The sequence below is a fragment of the Rhipicephalus microplus genome, chromosome 8 (genome assembly GCF_043290135.1).
Source record: "Rhipicephalus microplus isolate Deutch F79 chromosome 8, USDA_Rmic, whole genome shotgun sequence".
NCBI classification, from domain to species: domain Eukaryota; kingdom Metazoa; phylum Arthropoda; class Arachnida; order Ixodida; family Ixodidae; genus Rhipicephalus; species Rhipicephalus microplus.
In genome coordinates this window covers 34743232-34770579 of record NC_134707.1, presented here as the reverse complement: position 1 = coordinate 34770579, position 27348 = coordinate 34743232, and the positions used below count along the sequence as shown (strand labels likewise).

The 27348-nt window shown below is 45.4% G+C and overlaps 1 protein-coding gene across 2 annotated transcripts; it reads left to right on the top strand.

Annotated features, from left to right (window-relative positions):
- The first annotated feature begins 19054 nt into the window (after positions 1-19054).
- On the top strand, positions 19055-25625 carry LOC119165760 (uncharacterized). Of its 2 annotated transcripts, none has more exons than XM_075870434.1 (4): positions 19055-19158; positions 21777-21812; positions 22990-23195; positions 25525-25625. In XM_075870434.1, the coding sequence occupies exons 1-3, from the start codon at positions 19065-19067 to the stop codon at positions 23193-23195; spliced, it is 336 nt and encodes a 111-aa protein (XP_075726549.1). In that variant the 5' UTR covers positions 19055-19064; the 3' UTR covers positions 25525-25625. The 2 variants fall into 2 exon arrangements, with proteins under 2 accessions (XP_075726549.1, XP_075726548.1); XM_075870433.1 differs by having other exon boundaries at positions 22990-23198.
- Positions 25626-27348: the final 1723 nt, after the last annotated feature.

Below are 27348 nucleotides of genomic sequence, written 5' to 3'. Positions count from 1 at the left end.
GCAGTGCAACGCTTCACCGGCAGCACCACGAACGCTGGTATCTCCGTGTGGCCGGTGTGGGACCAAAACATCGTGGTTGTTGGTGTGAAAACGGAAAGCCTGGCCTTGAAGCTCATCGGGGACATCACGCTGATGATCGGGGACCGCCAGGTACCATTTCAAGGACATTTGAAATCAGCCGAAGAAACATGCAAGGGTATCGTCACCGCCGCAGACAATGAAACTTAATAATCCCCTCGACGCAAGCTCGAGTGGATCGACGGCGAAATTTTGTATGTGCGGAAACTCAGAACATCCAATGTTGCAGTGGTGACCTTCAAAGGACGCCGCGTTCCAAGATTCATTCACTACTGCTGTGAAAACGTGCCAGTGTGCTACTACAAGAAAACTGTTCCGGCATGTTACCGGTGTGGAACGGTGGGCCACAGACCGAATGCGTGCCCCAATCCGGACAATCAGCGGTGCATTCACTGTGGTGTGAAGGTGGAACTCACTCTGGAGGGCCCAGCGAAGCACGACTGTCAACCCGAGTGCCTTATATGCGGTGAAAACCATTTCACCGGCTCAACGCAGTGCATCGAAAAATTCCGGAAGGCATGGAAGCCCGCTCTAACACAGCGGCAACATGGACTAAAAAACAAGCAAGAAGAGCCCTCAGCAGCTCTCAGGATTGACGAAAAAGCGAAGCCCATGCATAACAAGCCCAAGCCGATCAAAGCCCCAGCCGGACAGAAGTCGAGGCCACCTACCTTCGGCGCCGAGGATTTCCCGTCACTGGCAAACCCGTCCAAACAGGTGAGCAATTGGGTAGGGGTCTCCTCTCAGTCTCCCACCACCACCACTGCCTCCCCCTCCAATCCTGAAATTTTAAAACAATTGGAAGCCTTGAAAAAACGCATTGAAACTCTGGAACGCGAAAATCGGGCGCTGAAGGCATCGCAGGCTGCTACTCCTCCACAACCGTCGGAACCGGTGGCTATGCACACCTCCGACTGCTCGGACGATGAGCAGGACACTCAGTCAGACGTATCGGGTAACACTAGTGTGTCTACAACTGTAGTAGGTGCTTCGAACGACAGAGAAGGTCGACTAAGCAGACTAGAGACTAAACTTGAGGAGCAGAGCAAAATGATCCTAGAACAAACCAAGCTTACAGTACAAGACATTATTCCGCAGCAGCTGAACCTATCAGTTCAAGCCGCTATGCAAGACCTCAAGCAAAGCGTTTTGCCAATTCTCACAGCCAGTGTACTACAAACCATTCAAAATTGGCTCACACCCGAATTGGATGAACTCAAAACTAGCATTAAGACAACAGAACAACTCCTACGCAAAATTGTTCATCGTAACCTGGCAAATTCTGAATCCGCGAGCAACATAGCCCAGTCGTTAACAAACCAAACTGAGTCCCCCACGCCTCTCCAGGCTCCCACGCTGGCTGCAGGGGCGAAAATGACACCTCAATAATAAATTCATGATGGCAGGCAATTCTAAACATAATAATAAAAGCTCCAAACAACAGCAACTCGATATTTTCCAGTGGAACTGCAGGCGGTTTAAAGATAGAAGAAAGAGAGCCACTCTTAACCTTTTCCTGCAGAATCAACATTTTACCCCTGCAGTTTTGGCGCTACAAGAAACCGGCTTACAGGCGAACTTGCCTGGTTACAACTCATTTCGGGGAAGTGCGTCCACCTGTGTTCTCGTACACAAGGAGTATACCGCTTGTCAGATAGACCTTGATCTGTCAAAGGCGCATGAATACACAATGGTCAAAGTCCTTCCCAATAAAAGACGAGATCCTAGCTTGTACATTCTAAATGATTACAGTTCTCCAAAATCTAGGCAATGTGTCTTCAACGAAATGTTTTATAAAGCGATTAAGGAAGCAGATAAGAACCCACTGGTGATTTTGGGTGACTTTAACGCCCCCAGCTATCATTGGGGTTACACCCGCGAAGTCCCCAAGGGACGGAAATTGGCAGAACTCATATCCGCTCTTCGTCTATCGCTTCTCACAGATCCAATGAAACCCACTAGAATCGGGAATTCTGTAAACCGAGATATTTGCCCGGATCTATCACTAAGAACATTTCCTACGCAACATGGGAAAACTTAGAAGAAACGCTCGGCAGTGATCACTGTCTCCTCAGAATCACACTCTCCGGCAACATAGGCCGTAGAACATGGAGCCAAGCTAAGCTGACAGATTGGACAGCCTTCCACTCACAGGTGATCCCCTCTGTGCCAGGGGCGGGAGGATACACGGGATGGGGAAAACAGCTCCTTGCAGCCAATTCCAAATGTCTTAAAACTATAAAGACAACGGAAGGCACCCCCGCCGTCGTACCTGCTCCACCTTTGGGACGCCCGCAGAAGCTTAACTAAACGTTGGTGGAAAAACAAATTCAACCGCAAGCTTAAACTTAGAATAGCCAAGTTGAGTAAGCAAGCAGATGAATATGCTGCACAACTGAACGAATTCAATTGGATAGAACGGTGCAATGTTGTAGATAAAGAAATGAATACAAGGAAAGCATGGCGACTTTCTCGAACTCTCGTGGACCCCGCTAAACCCGAGGAGAAGTGCAAAAGCAGCTCCGTCGAGCCCTGCACAGTTTTCAGGGAACCAACTCCCAGCTGGCTGATTATTTGTGTGCTAGATACCTATGTCGCACCACGGATCCCAACAGGAACGCATATGAATACGCAGGTAGAGAAAACAGTCAGCTCAATGCCCCTTTTGAAATGTGCGACCTGAAAGCAGCACTGAAAAAAATGCGCAGGGGCACTGCCCTGGGCCGAGACCTGATCACGGTAAAACTGTTAGCAAATCTGTCAGACGATTCTTATCAGCATCTATTGCAGTACATTAACGCGATCTGGAATGGCCAACCATTGCCAACTGAATGGAAACCAGCAGTTGTCACATTCATCCCCAAACCAGCCAAGCAAATCAGCACGGACAACCTCAGACCTATATCATTAACTTCATGTGCCGGCAAATTGATGGAAACAATGGTTAGAGACCGTCTCGCCACGTACCTAGCGAGGGGCATTTTGCAGATTCCATGTTTGGCTTTAGGCCACACCTGTCTGCGCAAGATATCCTCTTGCCACTAAAACGAGACATTATCCAAACCATTCTCTCGACGCACAACGACAGAGCAATCCTTGCACTCGACCTTAAAGGCACATTCGACAACGTTAAACATGAAAGCATTCTGAAGAACTTGAGTAGTGTCCATTGCGGTAAGAAAATATTTGCCTACATCAGGGACTTCCTCTCTGAGAGACTGGCGCTCATTCGCATAGATAACGAGGAACATGGACCATTCAAAATGGGGACGCGGAGAACCCCGTAAAGAGCTGTCCTGTCTCCGCTGCTATTCAACATTGCCATGATGAAGCTCCCGCAAGCATTGGCAGTAGTTGAAGAAATATATCATGCAATATACGCCGATGATATAACAATCTGGACGAATCGAGGCAGTTTAGGAGAAATTGAAGACCGCCTGCAGCAGGCCGCCTCCATTGTGCAGGACTATGTGGCCCAGTGTGGGTTGCAGTGCGCTCCAACCAAATCTGAATTCCTGCATATCATAGAAAACATTAAAGATAGGACGACCCTGAACTTGATGGTATCAGGATCAACAATACGAGAGGTTTCAGAACTACGAATCCTTGGCCTTCTGATTCACAACAGAACAAAAAACAACACCACGATAGACAAGCTACGGAAAATTGGAGAAAAGGTAGGGCACATGATCCGCCGAGTGTCAAACAAGCGCGGGGGGCTACGAGGAAGGGATGCGATTCGGCTCGCCAATGCTTTTGTAACTAGCAGGATTCTATATTCAATACCGTACTTACGAATGACTAAACACGAAGAGAACAGAGTCGATGCTATTCTTAGGAAAGTAATTAAGCGCGCACTTGATTTACCCATCAGCACTTCAAATCAGAAACTCTTTGCATTGGGAGTCTTTAACTCTATACAAGAGCTCCAAGAAGCCCACCTCACAAATCAATATACGCGTCTTACGCAGACGCCCCCCGGGCAGCGCCTACTGGACCGCCTCTTGATGCGGCACGAATGCGAAATCGAAAACGCGGAGCGTATTACTGAACTTTGGAGAACAAAACTCTGGGTGTCCCCGCTTCCCCGCAATATGACCAGGGAGGTGCACCAGGGTAGAAGGCAAGCGCGCGCTGAGGCACTTGAACAACAGCTTGGCTCCCGTAATGGGGTCTATTACGTCGATGTGGCTGGGCCGTCACCTAGGGGATACTACATGGCGGCGGTAATACATCAAGGAACGCAGGTGGACGGCCTCACTTTCAAAGCCACAAGCTCAAGTAAGGCCGAGGAGGTGGCCATTGCACTGGCAGTAGCCCATCCAAACTCAAAACAAATAGTTACAGACTCTCGAAGAGCCTGCGAGAGCTATCTTGCAGGAGAAATCTCTCCATTGGCTAATAGATTTTTAAAATTCAGCATCAGGAACCGCGATCCTACCCCAAAACGTCTTATATGGACTCCGAGACATCAGGGTCTACAGGGTAACGAGGCTGCACATGCAGCGGCCCGCGTGCTTCCCAGGAAACTCCCCATTCCCCTGATAGACCTGAACGTCCCACACCTTTGACACGGTTTCGAGAAATCAAAGAATACTACATTGAGCAACGCCGCATGTATCCCACACCAGCGAAGGCACTCTCGAAAACGGAGGAGCGCATCCTGCGGCGCCTACAGATAAATACGCTGCTCTGTCCAGCCATACTCAAATATTACGACCCAAAAATAAGTGGGCAGTGCCAGTACTGTGGGGAAGTGGCCAACACTTACCATATGGTCTGGGCCTGCCAAGTGAACCCAAAATTAACCCCCTTTCCTAACCCCACCAAAGAGGACTGGGAGACGACCCTACTCAATAGCTCCACACTAGAGGAACAGCGAACTCTAGTCCAGCGGGCTCGGGGGGCGGCCTCGACTAATGACGTCCTGGACTAGGGATGTCAACCAGCGCGGTGTGCATAAGGGCTATCTGGCACAGCCAGCATCAATAAAGGTTTTTTCCTCCTCCTCCTACCCGAAGTAGTTCGTTTCGGAGCGCGTCTCGTAACGCTGTGGGAAGCACGGGGGCGCACCATCAGCGCTTCATGTAGACGCGGACGCCGCTGAGCGTTTGAGGTACACGAAAAAAGGCGGGACTTTTCAAGCATCAAAAACGTGAAGCCACAAAAGATGAATAAAATAAGTACGAATACCTCACAGGTGTTAGCTGTGTCCTGTCTCAAATAGCTCCACGTAGAAGTAAAGGAGGAACATTTATATTTCACGTTGGGGAAAACCGCGAGGGAGCCACGGAGTGCAGACGTGCTTCGCGTCGGCTCCGCAACTTTTCTATGTTCTTGGTGGTTTGTCAAACTCATCAAGGAAACTTTTCTCTTCATCGATTAGCGGAAGTTTCAAGGACTTCTCTGTCACAAAGCTTTGCCAGTTGGACCCACTTTTCGGCCAAATATCGGAGCTCTTTCCTCCACCACGCTGGCACGAACGCAAAGTCCAGCGTCTATACGTATGGTGCCATTGCCCGGCCGCTGCGGCAGAAGGACCCGCCAGCCTGTCGCGTCACCGGACCTCCTCGGAGCTCCCGATCTCCGACGAAAACGCACCAGGCATTTTGAAGAGCTAAATGGAAATCGTAGTGGTATTTGGAGAAGAGATTCGGCTAGAAGATTTCGGCGAAAGAGCAGGATGGTGCAGTGTCCGGAGAACAAAACAGGCCGATGGTGTGTCCAAGTCGGCACAAAAGCAGCAGGCGAAAACGCAGTAACAGACGGCTGCCGCGTCAACTACGGGGATAGTCCCAGCCGCGGCCATGGCTGTGTATTACAAAAAAAGCGTGCCCGTCAATTTCAGCTCCTCGCTAAGGTGAGTCGAATGCCAGAACTACCATTCAATCATTTCAATATCATCGTACGCCCTAGAGATGGCCTCAAGGGGGCCGAACATGGAATGGATCGCCTTTCTTGCTGACTACGTAACGCAGTGGGTATTGGCAGAGAAGCAGCTAGAGAAGATAGCATCTGCCTCAATGTGATGCAAAACGTCGTTGTACTCAGCACACCATCAACAGACAGAGCCAAACGCTACGGATCCATCATCAAGCTTTGCATCAGTGGCAAATAGTTCGCTGCTAATACTTATCAAGCCGCCCCGGAAAATACTTCAAAAGGCCTGATTAGAAATATTTCCGAGGATGAGAACACGGCGGACATCGTTAATAACTTTGTGACGCAGTGGAACCCCGAAGTGCTGTATGCTAAACGAATGGGCACCACGGACAACATAATCATATTGTCTAACGGCTTCCACATACCCAGACACGTGTACTACGGGCCTATGCTTGTCAGATGCTTCCTGTACAGGAAGCCCATCGACGTGTGCTATGAGTGCGGCAGGCTAGGACATCACTCTGGCGTGTACCCCAACCCGAAAGACAAGATACGCTGGGCTGTGGAAGCAACAACCCGCCCTCTGACCATCGATGTGATCCACGGTGTCAACTGTATTGCAAGGGTCACCCCACAGGAGACCGCAGCTGCAAGGCGGTATACAAGACTCCGTACATAGCCAAGCGTCGCTAACTAGAGCGAAGACGACAATAAGAAGAGGAAGCTGCCGAAGAGTACGGCAGCAGATGCAACAGCAGCATCGGCACAGGAGGCAACGCAGGTCACTATGGTCAATATCCATCGTTGGACAATAATTCGTGCAACGCCAGCCCAACAAGACGTTCGACTAGCCGAGACACTACAGGCGGCGAGGGAAAATGCCGGTCCCGCTCTCACAGCCACACGCCGACGTCGAGAAACACGTCGAAGACGCGTGGTGGTGCCGATCTAAGCACCGCAGTTTTCAAACAAAGCCCACCAAGTCAGGAGCACCAGATGCGGCAGCAGCCGCAACAAGAACACATGGGCACTGGGCAACAGGTAGCATGAGTGGATGTCGCTGCTGTTCCCGCTGGTGGCGTCGCTTCCGCGGATCGTTCTCTTGGTCTCGCCGTCGGTGGCGGCGGCGGGAGCGAGCTCGGGCAAGCAATAGAGCGAGCACTAGAACAACGCCTAGGACTGTTACAATCGCTCATTTCTGTGCTTAAACGCGAAAACACTATCTTAAGAGCAGAAAATTTCAAGTTGAAAGGCGAAGCTCTACAATCACAACCTTCGCAGCAACAGGTGATGCCGCTGCCACCTTCGTCGCTTCGGTCCTCGACCTCCACACGACCAGAGGTGGCGGAGATGGACACTGTTACGTTTGGCACGGCTATTCGTCAGGGCAGACGCCATTGTGCCTAAGCCGGTATGCTCGGGATGCTTTCAAGCCCATCGGCGCCCAGTCTGCAAGACGCTGTCTTGTATATGTTCCAGGAAGCAGTCGGGTCTCAACTAAAGCTTCGCGAGAGAAGCCTTTTGTTGAATGGGCTCGAACAGCGTAGGACGGTGCCACTGTGACTGGTCTCATTAAGAGAACTTCTTGACTCGGCTATTGTCATCTACGCGAGGCCATCGCAAAGCACCGACAGCCCGGAAGTGCGGAAACGCGTCGAAGCAGCCGTTCTCAGGAATCCAGTGTTTGGGCTGCCATGTTCAAGAGGTTTCTGGAAGCCGTTAGCTGAAAGCAGCCATGGACCGCAGCTCACATTCGGGTCAGCGGCCATCTCCCGGAGGAGCTCAACCTTCCCTCTCCGGAGTCTACCTTCTCGCCCTGCGGTGCCTTCAAGGCGTGGGCCGCGTGCGTCTTTATGTGGTGCGCTTGTGCTACCACTGGACCTTTTCGCCCAGCTGAGTGGTGCAATATCTGCACCTTTTCTGGTAGGTGGACCCCATAGACTTCGCCACCTGATTAGTGCTAAGAGTGGTGACCGCCTCGTTCGGACCTCCGTGTAAGGAGACGGCGGGCTATAAAAGCTGAAGCCATTTTGTAAATAGGAGCGGAATCATGTGCTGAACCATGAACTGACTCTCTGTTGTACATAATGCAGGATCTTCTGAATCTTTGTACAGTTCCCATCTTTCAACTATCATGTAATTAAATCTTCGTTCTATGCCTCTTAACGCGTCCCCTCACTGGCGAGTATCCGCTATGTGGACGACGGCTGGGTGCCAGCTACTTAAAGAGAACCCGCCGTTCCTGCCATCGACCTTCGATCCTTCACAACACGGACAATGAGAGTGGTTCGGGGGAAGAGGCAGACGGCTGAGACGACCACCCATGTACCGCGAAAAGAATCGCGCTAGATTCTGCGAGACCCGAACGCCCCCGGCATTGTTATCGTCATGAGAAAATACAGAAACGCATCAATATTATCGAAAACAGCCTCTATGAGGGTTTTGCAAACAATGTGGCGCAGTTGAATGACATGTTTAAAGTGCAATAACTAAGCTGTCTGAGCAAATGGCTCTAATGTTCACCACACACGTGGCGCACGAACAAAACAGGAGCCCGACTGCCGCTAGCTGGGGGCAAGACTGATTAGAACGATGAACAAGCCGTACGCTAGACAGCAACTCTGTCAACAATAGCAAAACACGCCGACAGACGCACAGACGGAAATTCAGCCGAGCCCAAGTCAACTTGACAGCGATGGGTTAAATTAAATGTGACTATCACCATGGCTAGACACGCACATAATCGTACTAACACTAGCCCACAGCAGTATAAGATCTGGCAGTGGAACTGCTGGGGTTATAGGAGAAAGCTGCAGGCAATCTGGAGCAATGTATTCGCGGCCGCGATACGAAACCACATGTCATCGTTTTACAGGAGACAGACTATTCTGCCGGATAGTCTTGTTACAAAGCCATAAACGTGGCAGCGACTGACGGCAGACAGAGAAAACAACGGGTGATATCCTGCTAAGCACATGGCGGGTCACTGGGGATGGCCGCGGGGCTATGGGACGTTCCGCTCACGTCGTCGGTACGCCCGCGGTCGCTGCCGTCACCACCTCTGGAGCCGGTCATCGCCATGCTTGTTAGACGTAACGTCACAGCAGCGCAGCGTGAACTTGAGTCTGCAAATATACCACACGTTTTCGTAGAATTAATTCCTAGGCGTAGGCGAGGACTGTTTGTGCTTGACGTATACAGTAAACCCACGTCGCAGCACCGATTTGGGGAGCTGCTCCAGAGGGCTAGTGTGGCCGCCAACGGGGAACCTCTGCTAGTCGCGGGTGAGTTTAATGCGCCGCATGAGGTTTGGGGATACATTAGTGAAACGCCTAAACGCAAACACCTTTGGGAAGACTCGCAAGACCTACGGCTTGAACTCGCCGCAAACCCCACCAATCCAACACGCAGGGGCAATAGCGTGAGTGCAGACACGCTGCCAGACCTTGCGTTCATATCGAATGTAACCGCAGCGTCTTGGCAAAACATACAAGAGGACTTGGGGAGTTACCACTCGCTGATAAAGTATATAATTGACACGGGCCCGAGCATTCGTGGAGCACGGCACCGTTCAGTCGAGTTTTCCAGTCTGATTACAGCGCCAGAATACATAGCCTAGCGGATGAAAAAAGAAACTTTGAGACGGCATCCATGAAAATGGAACGCCACGCGAGCGTCTGGCGCCCTGCATCTGTCAGTGAATTGTGCCCGGCGTAGGCAACAATAGTGGAAACAAGGACGATGAGGAGGGTGACACAGCCGACCGAGCAGTCACCCACTTCTGAAAGAAGGGGCTAAATCGGTCCCGAAACGTCGGGTTAGTAAACAGTCTTTAAGTTTTGTAGCGTTAGCTACACTGGCCTCGCTGAGCCTGTTTCGCGTGGCACTGGTCTGCGCATGCGCAATGGTACTCCTCCACCGCCGGGCGCGGCTCGGCGCCGGTGTGCGCGCAATTCGATGCACTGCGCCTACGATCAGTGGTGTCACGCACCGAAGCCGGTACCTCCCTCACACTCGGCCGCGGCCGCGCGCGACTCGCCGCAGCCGGTGTGCGCTTTCCAGAGGAGTGTCGTCATAGCCTTGGTAGACATATTGATGCCGACGCGCACGCCTTCCCTGTGCAGTCGCCATCTGACACTGCGCTGGATCCGCTTGATAGCGCCTCTGACTGGCGTTTGCCACTGTGGCGTAGCCATGGAGAAGGAGAGTGCAAATGCTGCTCAATGGTGCAGTAGAGCGGAGAAGCTTAACTCATAGGATCCCGAAGTAGTCGCCCGGCAAAATAAATATACATGTGCCACATAATACGTATACCGTGTGTGTGTCATTGGAACAGCTGTAAGCATGATATGTGGAAAGCTAAGAATAATCAGCTGAACCTTTGCTAACGATACGTATATCCTGGCATAGCTGAGCTAAGGCACTGCCATTTTTATCTTTGGACTATACACGTTTTCAAGTTTTTACGACAGTGGGCCGGCATATTGAAATGCGCGCCGTCTACCGGCAAAGTTTGGCGAGATCACCATCTAAGGCTGCGCGTGCTCGAACCGACGCGTTATCTGTGCGAGTGATATCCCTCATAAAGTCTGTGTTCACCAATTTTTCGCTTGATTAGACGGTTTTGTGTAGTATCGTAAATAAAGTAAATAAAACAAACATATGCAGACATATAAATATACACAGGTAGAAAGAGAAACAATGAAAAAGACACAGAAAAAAATCAAGAACAGAGAGCAGGACAAAGAGAGAAAATACAGAGTAGTAACAACAAATAGAGAAATAAGTGGAGTTCATAAACACAGAGTGGAAAAAAAACTAGAAAACGAGAGGGAACGAGAAAACAAAAGTAGAAAAAGGGATAAAGATAGAAAAGCAAGAAAGTGAAAGAAGTAGATGGCGAGCGAAAAAATATAGAAAGAAGCAGCAATAAAAAGCAGACAAAATATAGCGTGAAAACATGAAGGGCCATCTGTTGCTCCTTTAGGTTTAGCCCCGATTTTTTTTTCGATCCATCTTCCCCGCCATGCCTAAGCAAGACCTCGTAATTAACACTTCCAGCAAGCTGTATGCAGAAGAGACTCTGTCACACTCGTCAAGCGCCATGTCCAATATTGTAAATCAAGCCTTTGCCTGAAAACGTAATGAATGTAGAACAATTTGCTGCTGACAGTTTAAAGTTCTGATTAATACTTCCATTGGGATGTATACAGAAAAGACTGTGTCGAACTCGTCAAGTAGAATGTTAAAGTAGTGAATCATACCTTTCCTTCACAACTTGATTGACGAGTACAACTTTTAGCACTGACAACGCATTGTCCTCATTATTACTTTCATTGAGGTATATACAGAAGAGCCTGCGTTAAATGCTTCATAGAAATCGTGCAAAATGATACATCAGACTTTTGCTTCAGAACCTAATAAATATCAAGGCGCATTCGGTGGTAGGAAAGAGGAAGTATGCGTAAAAGTACTAAATTTGGTATGTTTTTTTATCAGGTACGGTTATCACCTCCAAAGCGTGGTGGCGCTCTTTTTATTTAGAACCAGGAAATCAGCCTACTGGTAGAGAGAAGCAAAGCGGCTGATTTTTACCCTTTGCTTTACTGAACAAGCTTTACTTGTTTTATTTTGTTCTCAATATTTTATTGACTTGTATTTATAAGTGCGCAATTTTTGTTTTTCTTCTTGCATACCTTGCTGTATATATTGAGCATTACCGTCGTCCCCGCACTATCTTTCTGTACATCAGCACATTGCAACCATGCGCACCTCCCCTTTCGTAGCAGTATAGCAGTTCAAGCGTAGCAGTATAGCAGTTTCGTAGCAGTTCAAGTAATAGCACTCTGCTATTACTTGAATTTAGGTGCACGTAAAAGAGCCTTATGTGATCGAAATTGATCTGGAGTGTCGTGGCAAGCAAGTGTTCTACCGCAATGCCATGCTACTGCTTTGAACTCGTTCGAGAAAAAAAAAACACTATTTGAATGTGATATAATGGAAGGCCTTTGCAGATGGTCGTGCAAAAGTAAACACCAAGCGACGCCCACCATCGTGACGGAAGTTGCAAGCAGATGCAAGATTTGACGGCCGCAGCCAAGATTCTCCAACCCATGGAGCGCTGTTTCCTTCATCACATGCCGATGTTGCTGTGGTAAGGCTATGTTAATGTTGATTAATGAATTTGATGCACATAAATGTCCAATGAGGCATGTGGTCAAATGAATGCCTACATTTGCCCAAAAAACTGGCCACAATAATGCACATGGACCCCTAGCTTGAAGCCCATGCAATCATTATATGCAGGAAACAGTTCTATAAGATAGGACAAGGCAAAAGAACATAAATCACCATTTTTTCGTTTCGTCTTATTGCACTGTTTTTTGCACATAATCATGAGTCAACCATGCTAAATGTGTAACCTTCTAAAGTCCTTATACTGTCAACTGCTGATTTTCTCTACTTCTAATTTTTTTGGCAAGTTTAAAATTTGGACTCTTTTCCAACACTTCCTCAAGGTGCATGGAATCACTGTATATTTCTTGAATTTCAGACGCTTAAACTAGCGCTTTCGTGAGTCAATTGTGTCATGGCTGCAGAATATTCTGAAAGCTTTTTTCTGATGCTAAGGTGTTATGTGATGAAGCATATTGAGATCCGAAAAAGCCACTGTCGCTGCGGAAGTACAGTGATGACTTTACAAATAAGCACCAGTCATAGAGTTCATAAGGGTGCGGCGATGGCGTAGTGGTTAGAGCATCCGCCTCGCATGCAAGAGGTCCGTGGTTCAAATCCCGGTACCGCGCAGTTTCCAACCGGATTAAAAAAAAAATCCGTGTGTTGATGGAACTGCATTAAGAGGCCTGGGGTGCGGCCTCACCGGCAAACACCACCGAAAACGCACTCCCTCAACAGAGAAGGATTGGCCACCCTGGTGCAGTATCTGGCCACTACCTCCCACATGCTTACGTCCAATAACTCACGGCCCTCAGTCCCCAGCAGCTGCGAAGCAACTGACCACGGCGGCGGTCAGATCTGCAACGCAGCAGAGGGTGCTAAGAATCTCTGGATCCGGACAGGCCGCCATTGGAACCTGAACTTGGCAACGTTTAACGCTAGAACCTTATCTAGTGAGGGAAGTCTAGCTGTACTATTCGAGGAGCTAGAGAGTGTTGAATGGGATATAATAGGGCTCAGTGAGGCTAGGAGGACAGATGAGGCCTATACGGTGCTACAGAATGGGCACGTCGTTTGCTACAGGGGCTTGGCAGACAGAAGAGATCTGGGAGTGGGGTTCCTAATTCACAGAAACATAGCTGGCAACATAGAGGAATACTATAGCATAAATGAAAGGGTGGTAGGTATCGTAATTAAACTGAATAAAAGATACAAGATGAAGGTAGTACAGGCTTACGCGCCTACATCCAGCCATGATGACGCTTCAGTTGAAAGCTTCTATGAAGACGTGGAATCGGCAATGAGTAAGGTAAAAACACAGTATACTATAGTGATGGGCGACTTTAATGCAAAGGTAGGGAAGAAGCAGGCTGGAGACCAGGCAGTAGGAGATTATGGCATCGGTACTAGGAACGCCAGAGGAGAGCTACTAGTAGAATTCGCAGAACGCAATAATTTACGGATTTTGAATACCTTCTACCGAAAACGAGAAAACCGCAAGTGGACATGGAGGAGCCCTAATGGCGAAAATAAGAACGAAATAGACTTTATAATGAGTGCACACCCTGGAATCGTGCAGGATGTGGAAGTGATTGGCAAGGTACGATGCAGTGACCATAGAATGGTGCGGTCTCTAATTCGCCTAGACTTGAAGAAGGAACGACAGAAACTGATACGCAAGAAGCCAATCAATCAGCTAGCACTGAGAGGGAAAGTACAGGAATTCAGAGTGTCGCTGCAGAACAGGTACTCGGCTCTTAGTGAGGAAACCAACCATAGCGTAGATACAATGAATGATAATCTGGCGAGTATCATTACGGAGTGTGCAGTGGAAGTTGGAGGCAGGGTAGTAAGACAGGACACTGACAAGCTTTCCCAGGAAACGAAGAACCTAATTAGGAAGCGTCAAATCATGAAAGTGTCAAGTACAACAGACAAAACAGAACTGGCAGAGCTTTCAAAGTTGATTAATAGACGTAAGGTATGCGATGTAAGAAGGTATAACATGGAGAGAATTGAACACGCTCTGAAAAACGGAGGAAGTGTCAAAGCATTGAAGAGGAAACTTGGGATAGGCAAAAGTCGGATGTATGCACTAAGGGACAAAGAAGGCAAAATCACTACCAATATGGATAGGATAGTTAAAATAGCGGAGGAGTTTTACAGAGATCTGTACAGTAGCCGAGACAACCACGACCTTAATACTATAAGATCTAGCAGTAACCCAGATTACACCCCATCAGTAATGATAGAAGAAGTCAGAAAAGCTTTGGAGAGCATGCAAAGAGGCAAAGCTACTGGTGAGGATCAGGTAACATCAGATCTGCTGAAAGATGGAGGACAGATTGTGTTAGAAAAACTAACCACCTTGTTTACGAGGTGTCTCCTGACGGGAAGAGTACCAGAGTCTTGGAAGAACGCTAACATCATCTCAATACATAAGAAAGGAGATGACAAGGACTTGAAGAATTACAGGCCAATCAGCTTGCTCTCTGTAGTATACAAGCTATTTACAAAGGTAATTGCTAACAGAGTAAAGAAAACATTAGAATTCAATCAACCAAAGGAACAAGCAGGATTTCGAACAGGCTACTCAACAATTGACCACATTCATACTATCAATCAGGTAATAGAGAAATGCTCAGAGTATAACCAACCACTATACATAGCCTTCATAGATTACGAGAAGGCGTTTGATTCAGTAGAAATATCAGCCGTCATTCAAACACTGCGGAATCAGGGCGTAGATGAAGTATATATAAACATTCTGGAAGAAATCTACAGGGGATCAACTGCTACCGTAGTGCTTCATAAAGAAAGCAACACAATACCAATCAAGAAGGGTGTAAGGCAGGGGGACACAATTTCCCCAATGTTATTTACCGCGTGCTTACAGGAGGTTTTCAGAAGCCTACAATGGGAACAGTTAGGGATAAGAGTCAATGGAGAATACCTTAGTAACCGGCGCTTCGCCGATGACATTGCATTGCTGAGTAACTCAGGGGACGAATTGCAACTCATGATTACGGAGTTAGACAAGGAGAGCAGAAAGGTGGGTCTTAAAATTAATCTGCAGAAAACGAAAGTAATGTACAACAACCTCGGCAAGGAGCAGCGCTTCGAGATAGGTAATAGTGCACTTGAAGTTGTAAAAGACTATGTCTACTTAGGGCAGGTAATAACCGCAGAGCCGAACCACGAGATTGAAGTAACTAGAAGAATAAGAATGGGGTGGAGTACATTCGGCAAGCACTCTCAAATTATGACAGGTAGATTGCCACTATCCTTCAAGAGGAAGGTATATAACAGCTGTATCTTGCCGGTACTTAGCTACGGAGCAGAAACCTGGAGACTTACAAAGAGGGTTCAGCTTAAATTGAGGACGAAGCAGCGAGCAATGGAAAGAAAAATGGTAGGTGTAACCTTAAGAGACAAGAAGAGAGCAGAATGGATTAGGGAACAAACGGGGGTTAAGGATATCATAGCTGAAATCAAGAAGAAGAAATGGACATGGGCAGGGCATGTAGTGCGTAGACAGGATAACCGCTGGTCATTAAGGGTAACTGACTGGATTCCCAGAGAAGGGAAGCGGGTTAGGGGGAGACAGAAGATTAGGTGGGCAGATGAGATTAAGAAGTTTGCGGGTATAAATTGGCAGCAGCAAGCACAGGACCGGGTTAACTGGCGGGACATGGAAGAGGCCTTTGTCCTGCAGTGGACGTAGTCAGGCTGATGATGACGATGATGATGTAATGGAAGAAAAACAAATACTAAAATATTTCGCGTCAAGTGAGTATCGATACCAGGCCATCCGCGTAGTAAAAAGGTGCCTTAGGTACACAAAGCCATGGCATTGCTTGAAAATACTTCGAAAAAATAACGCTATATGAATGGGGAGGAGTCTCATTTACACGTGTTGATTGCGTGGCAAAAACCTAAAAGTGTGTTATGCGCATAAACCTCCGAATTGCAGCAAGTGGGTATTATGAAGACCCACTCATTACCAAGCGCACCGACATATTTAGCCCAGCCGCGGTTGTCTAGGGGCCAAGGTACTCGGCTGCTGGCCCGCAGGTCGCGGGATCAAATCCCGGCTGCGGCGGCTGCATTTTCGATGGAGGCAGAAATGTTGTAGGCCCGTGTGCTCAGATTTGGGTGCACGTTAAATAACCATACAGGACGCTTGTGTTTGTAAAACATGAGTTTCTATCACTGAATTTCCAAGCAGAGGAAGTTATTTTCACTGTATTCAGGACACCAGAGCCTTCGAGTTTCTTCGTAAGCCGTGCCTGTACGCTTATTGTCGCTATATTACTACAACAATGGGAGTCTTTGCCGCATATTTAAATGCCACCCTCATAGTCCGCTGCCAACCCTTTCGCATGCTCAACAAATGACAAAAGGGGTATGACATTACATGACTGTACGAGGAACGTATATGGCAAGTGGTTACATGGGAACCTTTATCTGCAACCCATGTGTGGCATGATTCACACGCCACCCATAAGATGTCTGGTGCATTTGTGCGGCTAGAAAATCGGCAAATTTGTTCTTGGAGTGAAGCAGAAGAAGAACATAAAGGCGACGACGAGGACAAGAATGAAGAGAGCATTTGACGGTTTCTGATGGTAAATATTTTTTTCTAGCTACGGCTTACACCTAACTCTCCACCGTAACAGTATTGCTGTTATGTACAAGTTCGAATCTGAGCATCGAATTCTGCCCTCTGTGCAAGGAATCCGATGCTTTCCTGAATGCACCGACCACTTTCACTACCCACTCCAATACACTGAGGGTGTCAGTGTGGGTCTCAGAAAGCGTGTTCCCAGCGTTTGTCTCCCCAAGAGCATATATAGACATAACGCACTGCAACTGTTCGACAACAGAAAAAATTTGTGGTATAGGACGTTCTGACCCTTGGTCGTCAGTACTACGGGTGTCGTTTATAACGTTAAAGCACCAGCCATGAGACATGTATAAACTCCCGCGTACTGACTTATAGGTGTCATCTTTTTGAGGCGTGGACACATGCATGCACCTACACATGTTGCCACCAATTTTCAAAAAGAATATCTTCATTGTGCTTCAAGGATATTCCAAATTAACTTCGCAAAGATGACACAAGTACATGCAAAGGGCCCGTAAAATTTCTCTATAGGCCACACTGTTAAATATGCTATAGGCCACACTGTTAAATATGCTATAGGCCACACTGTTAAATATCGGGAGAAAAGCGCATGCCTCCTTGCGCAAGCTACGTTATCTATACACCAGCGTTTTGCAGAGTTACACGAAGAAGGACCTAAAAAAGTTACCTGCCAGAGTTACCTTACTTATTATTGCTGTCGCATCGATTCCTTCACTTCTGCATAAAACTATTATTTTTTAGCAATGAAGCTATTTAGAAGATTATTCCTTGTCCTGCGAACTAAAATACTGAGTCGAGTATACGCACCAAATACTGGGTAACCCCAACACCATGTAAAAACGATATTACATTTATTCGCGAGAGGAAACTCCGTCGGTCGTGTAAAAAAACCATCACAATTATGATCGGAATAAATCGGCCCTGCGAGCGCGCACTCTCTTCGTACTCTTCTTCCTCTTCTGCTTTGCTCTCACTAACGAATGAGACAGTTTACCTGGCTCGGGATGCAATAACTCGAATAGGCAAAGGAACAAGTGAGAAGAGAAAGCACTAGAGAGAAAGACACGCAGAGAAGAAGCGAAAAACCAACTGGAGAAAAACAAATTAAATAAAAACAAACCTATACACAAATATATAGAAATAGAGCGAAGAAGCAGCATAGAACAAAGATATAATAGAAATGAAAAAACAGAGAGCAGAACAGAGGAAGATAAATACAGAGAAGTAACGAAGGATGGAGAAAAAAAAGAGTAGAAGAAGAGATAGACAAAAACTAGAAAGAAAGAAGATACGAGAAGTAGAAAGAGAGCTACAGAAAAGGAAAAAAATAGAGAAGTCAGACAACAAAAGAAATGAATAGTGAGCAAAAAAAAGTATAGAAAGACGCAATGATAATAAGCGCATAAAAACAGAGTGAAATATATATAAGAAAGAGAACAAAAAAGAGAAATAAATAGAAACTTGGCGGGCCATTCATTACTTCTTCAGGTTTGGCGCCACTAGTGTGAAGCTACCTCAATTTTTTTTTTATTCTGATTCATGTTTCTTGCCATCCCCAAGCAATACCTCGTCATTAATACTTCCGGCAAGCTGTATGCAGACCACACTCTGTCACACTCATCAAGCAACAAGTTCAAAACTCTAAATCAAGTCCTTGCCTGACAACGTAATGAATGTGCACAAATTTGCTGCTGACAGTGCAATGTTCTGATTAATAGTTCCGGTGAACTGTATACAGAAGAGACTGCGTCACAATTGTCAAGTAGAATGTTCAATGCGGTAAGCAATACCTTTGCTTGACAACTTGATTGATGAATACAACTTTGGTACTTACAACACAATGTTCCCATTAATATTTCCGGTGAGCTGTACACAGAAGAGCCTGCGTCATACGCGTCACGCAAAATGTGCAACATGTGGTAAATCGGATTTTTGCTTGACAGCGTAATAAATATTAAGGCACTTTCGGTGGAAGGAAAAAGGAAGTACACATAGAAGTACTGAAGTCGGTAATTTTTTTTCAGGTGTGCTTATCTCCTACAAAGCGCGGTTGCGTTTTTTTTATTTAGAACCAGGAAATAAGTCTACTGGGAAAGCAGCTGATTTTTGCCCCTTGCTTTGCTCAATACGCTTTACTTTTTTTTTCCGTTCCTGATGCTTTGTTGTCTCGTATGTATAGGTGCACATTTTTTTCGTATTTCTTCTTGCATACCCTGCTGTATTTATTGAGCACTGCCGCCTCCCCAGTTATCTTTCAGTGAATCAGCAGATTCCAACCATGCGCACCTTCGCTTTGGTAGCAGTATTCGTTATGGTCTTCTGCGTGGAGACTGTTTTTATAGCCGTTCAAGCTGCTAAAATGCCTAAACAGGGTAAGATTCTCTCTGTCATTACGATTAAATTATAGAGAAATATTGTGTTATACAAGATCGTATTGATTATCTGCACATCACCACAAAGGAATAATGTCTTGCAAGTGACTGAAATGTTTTTAAGAACGAAGATACCAAGGCATGCGTACAAGGAACCTCGGAGTCAGCAGCACGTCCCCATCTCAAGGGCAAATCAGTCTGATTCAAACTTCACATATGTCCACATAAACTAATTGATGCCTTCAAATTGGTTAAATGGATTGGAAACATACATTTATAGTGGTACAGGCATGTTGTTGTGCTGCTAATCTCAAAAACATGGGTTCAATTACTTGCCATAAGAGCCGAGTTTGGATGGGAGCAAAATTCAAACCACCTTACTATTACTTGAATATCGGAGCACGTAAAAGAGCCTCAGGTAATGGAAATGAACCTGGAGTCTGCGTGGCAAGCAAATGTTCTACCACAATGTTATGCTACAACTTAAAACTGAAAAAAAGCACTATGTGAATGTCATGTAATGTAAAGAAAACAAATAAAATATTTCAGTTCAAACGGGGATTGATACTAGGCTGTCTGAGTGGCAAGCGTCATAGGCACAAAGCCATAGTATTGCTTGAAACTGCTTCAGAAAAAAAAAACACTTTATGAATGTCAGCTATTGGAAGGAGTCTCCTGAACGCATGGCAGAAAGATGGAAGCGCGCCATGAGCATAAACATCTGAATTGCAGCGAGTAGGTGATTTAAAGACCGGCTCAATACAAAGCGCACTGACATGTTTAATCATCGAAAACCGCAAAAGCATCACCAAAAAAGACGGGGATCTTCAAGTTTAGCCATGATAACGATATTATGTCTCTAGCGCATACTTGAAACACTTATTGCATGAAATGTTTTCAAACTTGCTATGCACCCACTACGTGGCCTTAAGGGAATAGGGGCTGTAACATGTGTGTCTTGTGTAGTGGTTGACTTAGCTGCCCATAAAGCCATAATACGTGAAGTCATTATGTTACTCACAAGTTATGACTCCCGATGATAATGTACGCCTTTACCACGTATTAGCACTGCAATATTTCATGTTGTATCGTAAAGCATGTAAACATGACGCTTGTGTTGTAAAACATGACTTACTTTTCCTGATTTTCCAATCAGAGAAAGGTATTTTCACTATATTCATAGAGAGACTTCAACGTTCTTTAGTTTTTTTCTAGCAGTGCTTGTACGCTTACTGTCGCTATAAAAGTGCAACATTGCAACTCTGCTTGATATTGTATACTATTTTATTACGCATAAATTTAATATTATTTTTTTACAACATACGCATGACTCTGTGGTAGAACACCCACTTCGCTCACAATCAACCCGAGTTCAATCCCCGTTTGGGCATAAATTTTTTATTATTAATTTTACTTTAATTTTTTAGATTTCTTGGTCTCACACAATATGACGATTTTTCGCTCACAAGCAACGACGCCGACACCGGAATTTCCGCTAAACGAGCTCTCAAACGCGTTCTCATTAAAAGGAGCGGCTGTGAAGCTTCGCATGTTTCCTCAAAGTCGCATAGTGGTCCCTTCACTATTCGCAAAAGAAAGAATTATGGCGTAGTGGGCACTGAACAATACTTGCAGTAGGTATGCCAGAATAGCCTAAAACAGCCTATGTCACTGGTACAGTAGTTCGCTATCTTACGGTACAGTTGAGGCATGTTCCCAGAACCGAAGCTAGGCTATCAATTGAAAACACGATGCACACGGGGCAGACTATGGTATCACGTTCTACTGTTGATCACAAAGCTCAAGCGTCCTCCAAGCGTTCTCAAGAATCCTCCAAGCGTCCTCAAGCGTCCTCGAAACTGTAATGCCAACCAGACGAAGTAGTCACTTTTTTGCGTCCTCCCAGGCTTTTTTTTCTGGTTTTTGTTGACTACATTGCAACGGGGATACTACCGTTAGACATAGCTTTTGCAGGTGCTCGCTGCTTTTACCAGTGAATCTGTTTAGCCAGTCGTTCCTTGATCACACCAAAAATTACAACTATCATCATTTTTAACGAATATACGTCGAGAAAATTCGCAGAAAGTCCCACAACACGCAACTTACACTAAAAAGACGAGGAAGCGACAGTGGACGGCTGAAGGCTCCGAGTATATATACTGTAACGAAAGAATATTAGGAAATGGCAAAGTGAATGGCTGCTGCGAGGAAACACCGAAGTGATGGACGACCTACGCCAACGCCGACGTTCCCATTTCATGTCTGTAGTTTGTGGCTCTACTCAAAGCTCTCTGCGCTGAGAATCAATGTGAAAACAAGCTATCGCCACTTAGCTAATCCTAGCAATGACCTAGAAGCAACCTAGCAACCAGATTATATTGAGAATCGTCAAGTTTCGTGCTTTCGAGGCTTGCGCGACGTATTGCATGGCTTGTCAGTTTTTTTTTCAAATCATTCACAAAGCACATGTGGCAAACAGTGCAAAATTATTACCTCAAGCTCTTCAAAAACAGATGGTTTTATTGCCCGGCTATCTGTACTAGAATGGCGCCCTCTTGAAATGAGTTTTCACTCCAATATAAACCAAGTAACCTTCTTTCTTTTCGTTTTCGTTACAGACTGCTACAGGAACGGCACTTGCAGCTACCCAGATGGTAAGTTGTCATTTTTAAAATAAGGGATTTGTTCTCCTGACTGAGCTTCAGCATGCGTTACCTTGTGCTTTGGTATGAAGTCAGAGGACTCACAACTGTAGTTGATATGAGATCACCGAGCATGCGTCAATAAACAGTGAGTATACCTTTGTCGCTTCGAGTTTCGAGGGGTACGATGGTGTCATTTTAAATATTATTGACATGTTTCACTATACTGTATTTTAAGCCGTGGCCACTTTGCAAGAAATGTACTCTGTGAAAAGAAAATATTTTTCTATTAGGCTCATTCCAGGCCAAACGTCCCAGTGATTTTGGCGACGATCTCAAATGTATTCGAAAAAAGATCGTGCTGATTCCCTGCATCAAAAACAGTGAACCACTAGAATATTTCGAAAAGAAAAAAAGGTGTTGGTGACGTAGCTGCCTTCTGAACTTCTTAGAATGTCGTTTGGGCGTTTTTTGTGGAAAAAAAATGTTTTAAAAGTACCGCTCTTGCTTTGTATACAAATTTCCGTTTATATGTTAAGTAAATAAGCTTGTGTAGGGTGTTTGAAGCTCAGTAATATTTTGTGCACTTCCACTGACACATACACCTTGAAGACTTTAGCCAAAATGTGTTATGTTTGCATTTTTATTGCAATACTGCACTTTGTATCAATATCCTAACACTAAATACTTGCTCCACTGAGGTATATTTTGAAAAAAAATGTTAGACCTCTCAAGCTGCTCAACTTTACGAGAAAAGCTCGAAAATTTCGCAAAATTGTCAATTTTGTTCATATTGAGAGGTGATTTTCACCGCGTAGTGGCCCTATTAAAAATTACCTTTGTGCGGAAATCGAAAACAAATAAGCAATTCTTTTATTATCGCAAATTTCATCATTGCATTTTTCGTTTTAGGAAAGAAAACATTTTTTTTTACTTTTACATCGGTGACTTTCTTTTAATTTGGTCATACAACAGCTGCCACCTTGCAATTCCCCATTGCCGTAAATCGGGAATGGGGAAGTCAATGTTGAAGTGTTCAATTACAGCTTCACAGGATCGTTCCTTGGGTTTCGAACCGCTTATACGTGTTCACTACTTCAGATACCGTTCACTATATCTTGGGCTATTAACTTTCACCATAGTTTCCAAACTTTGTCAATTTGAAATGCTTACATTATTCTTGTTTCAGCCTGTTGGGACTGCCCTAAACCAGAGCCCCGAGGATATATCAGAACGCCAATTTTTTACTTTGATACCGAAACCCAAAGCTGCGAATTGACTGCTGGAAACATAGACGAGGAACGAGGAACATGCAACAGCTTTGACAATGAACACGAGTGCAAATTATACTGTGGACTTGACCACGAAGACTACGAGCAAAATGAAACCTGTTAGGTAGTACGTATTTTTATGACCTCATTATTTTCCTTTACCGAAATAATACCTGAGTCTGGGACTCACCATAGTACGACATTTTTTCACCTTCAATGAGCTCCGTCGTCTTTCATTGGACCGCACTGATTATTAACGTAGTACACCTGATTTACACTTTACCCGGAAATGTTTACCATACCTGTACAGTCACCTACAAGGGGTGCACTGTAGCTTAAGCAGGGAGAGGCCTTAGACAGAAAAGCGGTAAATTTTTAAATCAAGAGCAGCAAATAGTACCGCATGTAACCACTTCCGCTCCTGCTTCTCCGCTAAAAGCTTGCAAAATGTGGGTGACTTCCTCGATCAATAATTAGCGTCCCCGCCCAAGAGACCTAAAAATATTACCTGTCTTTTTTTCTACATCTTCTATTCTATTTTAGCATCTTGCGTCATTTCTTTCTCTCTCCCTACTTTCAGTCACCTATGCCCTTCCCCACGCCGAATAACAAGTCGGCGATTTGAATTAGCCAGCTAAATTCTCGGTATCTCAATAAATATTTCTTCTCTCTTTCTTTCTCAACAATTACTTGTGTCACCAACAATGCTGCTCTCGTGAATTTCATGAGAACAAAGGGTACTCCAGTTGTACTAGATACAATAATTGGGGAAGCATTTGTCGGAAAAGAAATCGACAATTAGGGTTTTTTTTTTTGAGAATTTGGCAAGATTATGTCAATCGGTGCAACGTAAATGCAAGCGCACTTCACACGAGTACAAAGAGCGACTCGGACACAACACGAGTGCTCCCGTTCAAGTCGGCGCTCGTATTACGCCCAACTCTCCACTTTTCTTCGTTAAAATGCGCTGTTTGCTAACATTTCTTATAAAACAGTGGTTCGCAGTTACAGGTGCTAAAGGACACATACACTTTGCGACGACTCCCCAGCGAGTAAAAGAAAATAACGGATTATTTCTGTACTAAGAAATAGGCTTTAAATATACACCTGTTTCTAACCAGTGTCCTTTCTGTAATGTAATTTTCTAACCAGTGTAACCCCGTTATATAATTTTCTAAAACGTTTTTATGGTCTGTTTCTCTCCTTCTGTCACACGGTTCAGCCACCTGGCCTAAGTTTAAGCACTTGCTGAGCGCCAAGTCATCTTGGAACTGATGACTGCGTTCACACTTAAGAACTCCCTCGTTCCCAAAATTTAGCAAAGCCCATACTACCTCGCAGTCCCGATATTTTCCCGTAAAGACGCGATTTAGTTTTAATTACTGCAGAAAAAATTCGTAACTGCTGTGAATTTTTTTCGCACTGTATTTGTTTGCTTTACTTCTTCCGGGGTCTTTTGTTTATTCTCAATTTATAGTTTACATTAACAGCCACTATAGATGTGCCACTACGATAACATCGGTAGGGAGCCTTTCACAAATTTGTGCAGTGCCACAAGTGTGCTTTTTGTAGCTGTATACATGCGTTATGGTAAATGAACTTCAAATTTTCCACCAATGAGCTTACTACGCGTTCGGCCTCAGCCCCATGAATGCCAGAATCTTCTAAACATACTGCATAGCTTCTCCTTCATCAGCACGCACCCTGTTTACTTATAGCAGTGCTGATGAGCTTCTGTTACGGTGGTTTATACTTGCAAGTTCTTGCTGGCAAAGGCAACAATAAGCTTTTTTTTCTTTGTTATTTCCCCTATTTTCGCTTTGGCTTAACCGTCTACTGGGTGTCTTTCAGTGCTTCTAACAAAGAAACAAGCCTCATGAAAAATACCTCTTTTCATAGTTGTATGAGTGCAGGGCGAAAGTGTTGTCGGGTCCCGGTCGTATCATCGTTTTATTCGCTGCCCTGCTTCAATTTTATGCGTCCTCACATGAGGCCATATCATATTACATTTGTTTCAAAATGTTAAAACGCGGAAAGCGTATTCCTCTCCTGACTCAAAGTACGTATAACCGCATTTCAGCGAGAAAAAAAAGCTTCTACCACTAATTAGTTTTTCAAGCATGCGAGGGTTGAAGTGGTGCACTCCTTCAGCGCTTGATGACACCTTTGAATAGTAAGGACTGGTTAAATTCTGCTGTTTCACATGTTAAATTTTTTCAAACTTTCACCGCTTATCTTGTTTCATAATGCCTGACAACATACACACTTTCACGCTACCCATCGCGACCTTCCTTCATTCAGCACTGATAGTGACTGAATTACGTATTCTATAATATGTTCAGGCTACATCTTAGCTCAATACAGGCTGATGAATCCTTTCAAAAGCCAAGAGTGTGCTTTACTCATTTCTGATTTTTAGTAGCGCACTTTTAACGACCTTTATTTTTTTGCAGATACATAGGCGTTGCTATTTCAACAGCAGTCGTGTACATAAAAAAATCACTGCACGGATGTCATCGGCTTTTTCAATGAATAAAAGCTTCTTGCACCCAAGGCTATAGCTTCAGAATGTCATGAACCTATTCTATAGAAAATTACTCGCTAAATCAACCAAAGCCATCTTCTGCTTTTACGGTGCATATTTCAAACTACCTCGAGCAATTCGAGGCGGTGCAAGAACGAATCTTTGTCAAATGTTTAAATGAATATCGTAGAACAACGAAAATTCGGCAGAACCCGCGTATTTTGGGAACCGATGTTATGAGAAGCATGCGTAAGGAAGGTGACAGTGCGAGTGAGTGAGTGAAATAACTTTAGTATTTCCACAATAGACGCGAGTTAACTCAGCGTCACCTGGCTAGGCCTGCTCGGGGACGGTCAGGTTCCTTAGCGCAGGCCCTCTGAACGACCAGAGTTTGAGAGGTGAAGTCCGGGGCCTATTATTTTATTGAACGAAGCGTTACGAAGTGGTGCTAAAGATGCATACAAGTGCACACACAGACATACGTGAAACAGCTGCGTATGTTTTATATAACCATTCGTATACAGTTGCACAACGATAGCAACAGACACACCAGAAGCGGTAAGGTGATATCAAGTCCTGGTGCTCGCGAGGACGGTATCCCAAGACACTGCTACATAAGTAAACTTCAGGGGATATTGCTATAACTACAATTCACATTGACCTGATGTATGATAGCAGTACATAAGTAATGTTTATAAATAGCATATCCATCCCAGCATACCTAATGAACGTTTCACAAACGTTCATGTTTATTGGAAAAGCAGTTCCGAAACCTGTCGTGGCTCTGCGGTACGCATACTACTAGGATTCGATTCCTACTGGGATACTGAAGTGTATCATTTGCATTCGTAGGGTCAATGCTGCCTATAGAAGCTTTTTCTTAACGCTTTTTCACCTTGTGGACTTCGGGACTGCTATTGACGGTAAAGCAAACTACGAGCTGAAAGAAGTGGCACCACGCAACGCGAGGATCATCAAATATCCCAAGAAAACGTTGGCTGAGCTTCTTCTCCAAAGGACAGCCGTGGACAAGGAATAGAATTAGCTAGCAAACCCCGTGAAGAACATGTTATTGCAGTAACAAACTCGTACCTGCAAAACGGCGTAACATTCCTGCGCAACATTCATGCAAAACATTCTTTGGCGAGTTCCCCAGCAATGTTAGAAGCAGCGAAATCGTGTCTATGACGCAAAAGGTGCGTCAGCTTTCCGACAAAAATACGCACTGCTGCGTAGACAACAATTTAGGTTGGAATGGGCTAACCTTGATTTGGGAGTGAATCAACATAACTTTGGGGCGATATGGAGAGAAATATCGTTCAACTTGTCTGAAGAAATGTTCATTAATACACAAACGTGCAAGGACTAGCGTCTCAGTCAGTGTTTGTTGTTGCTCGCCAAGCATTGCAGCCTCACGACGAAAGAGAAATCCTCACGGCAACACTGGCTGAACGCCAGCCTTTCTGCGACGCCATAGGATAGCATAGCCGATGACTGCATAGCGTAGCTGATGCCATAGGATAACCGATGGTTGTTTTGAAAGTGAATATTCATGCAGCTACTTACATTGCGGACGAGTGTTGCTGAGACAAAGCTCAGTTGCACCGATGCACCGATCACTGGCTTACAATCACCTTCGAAGACAGCACTTAGACATATTGTGGCACTGATATGCGCAGTCCTCAGCAAGCTTAACTCGAACGCTACGCAGCGTGTCTCGAAACGATTTGACAGATGGCAGCGCTGAATAGTT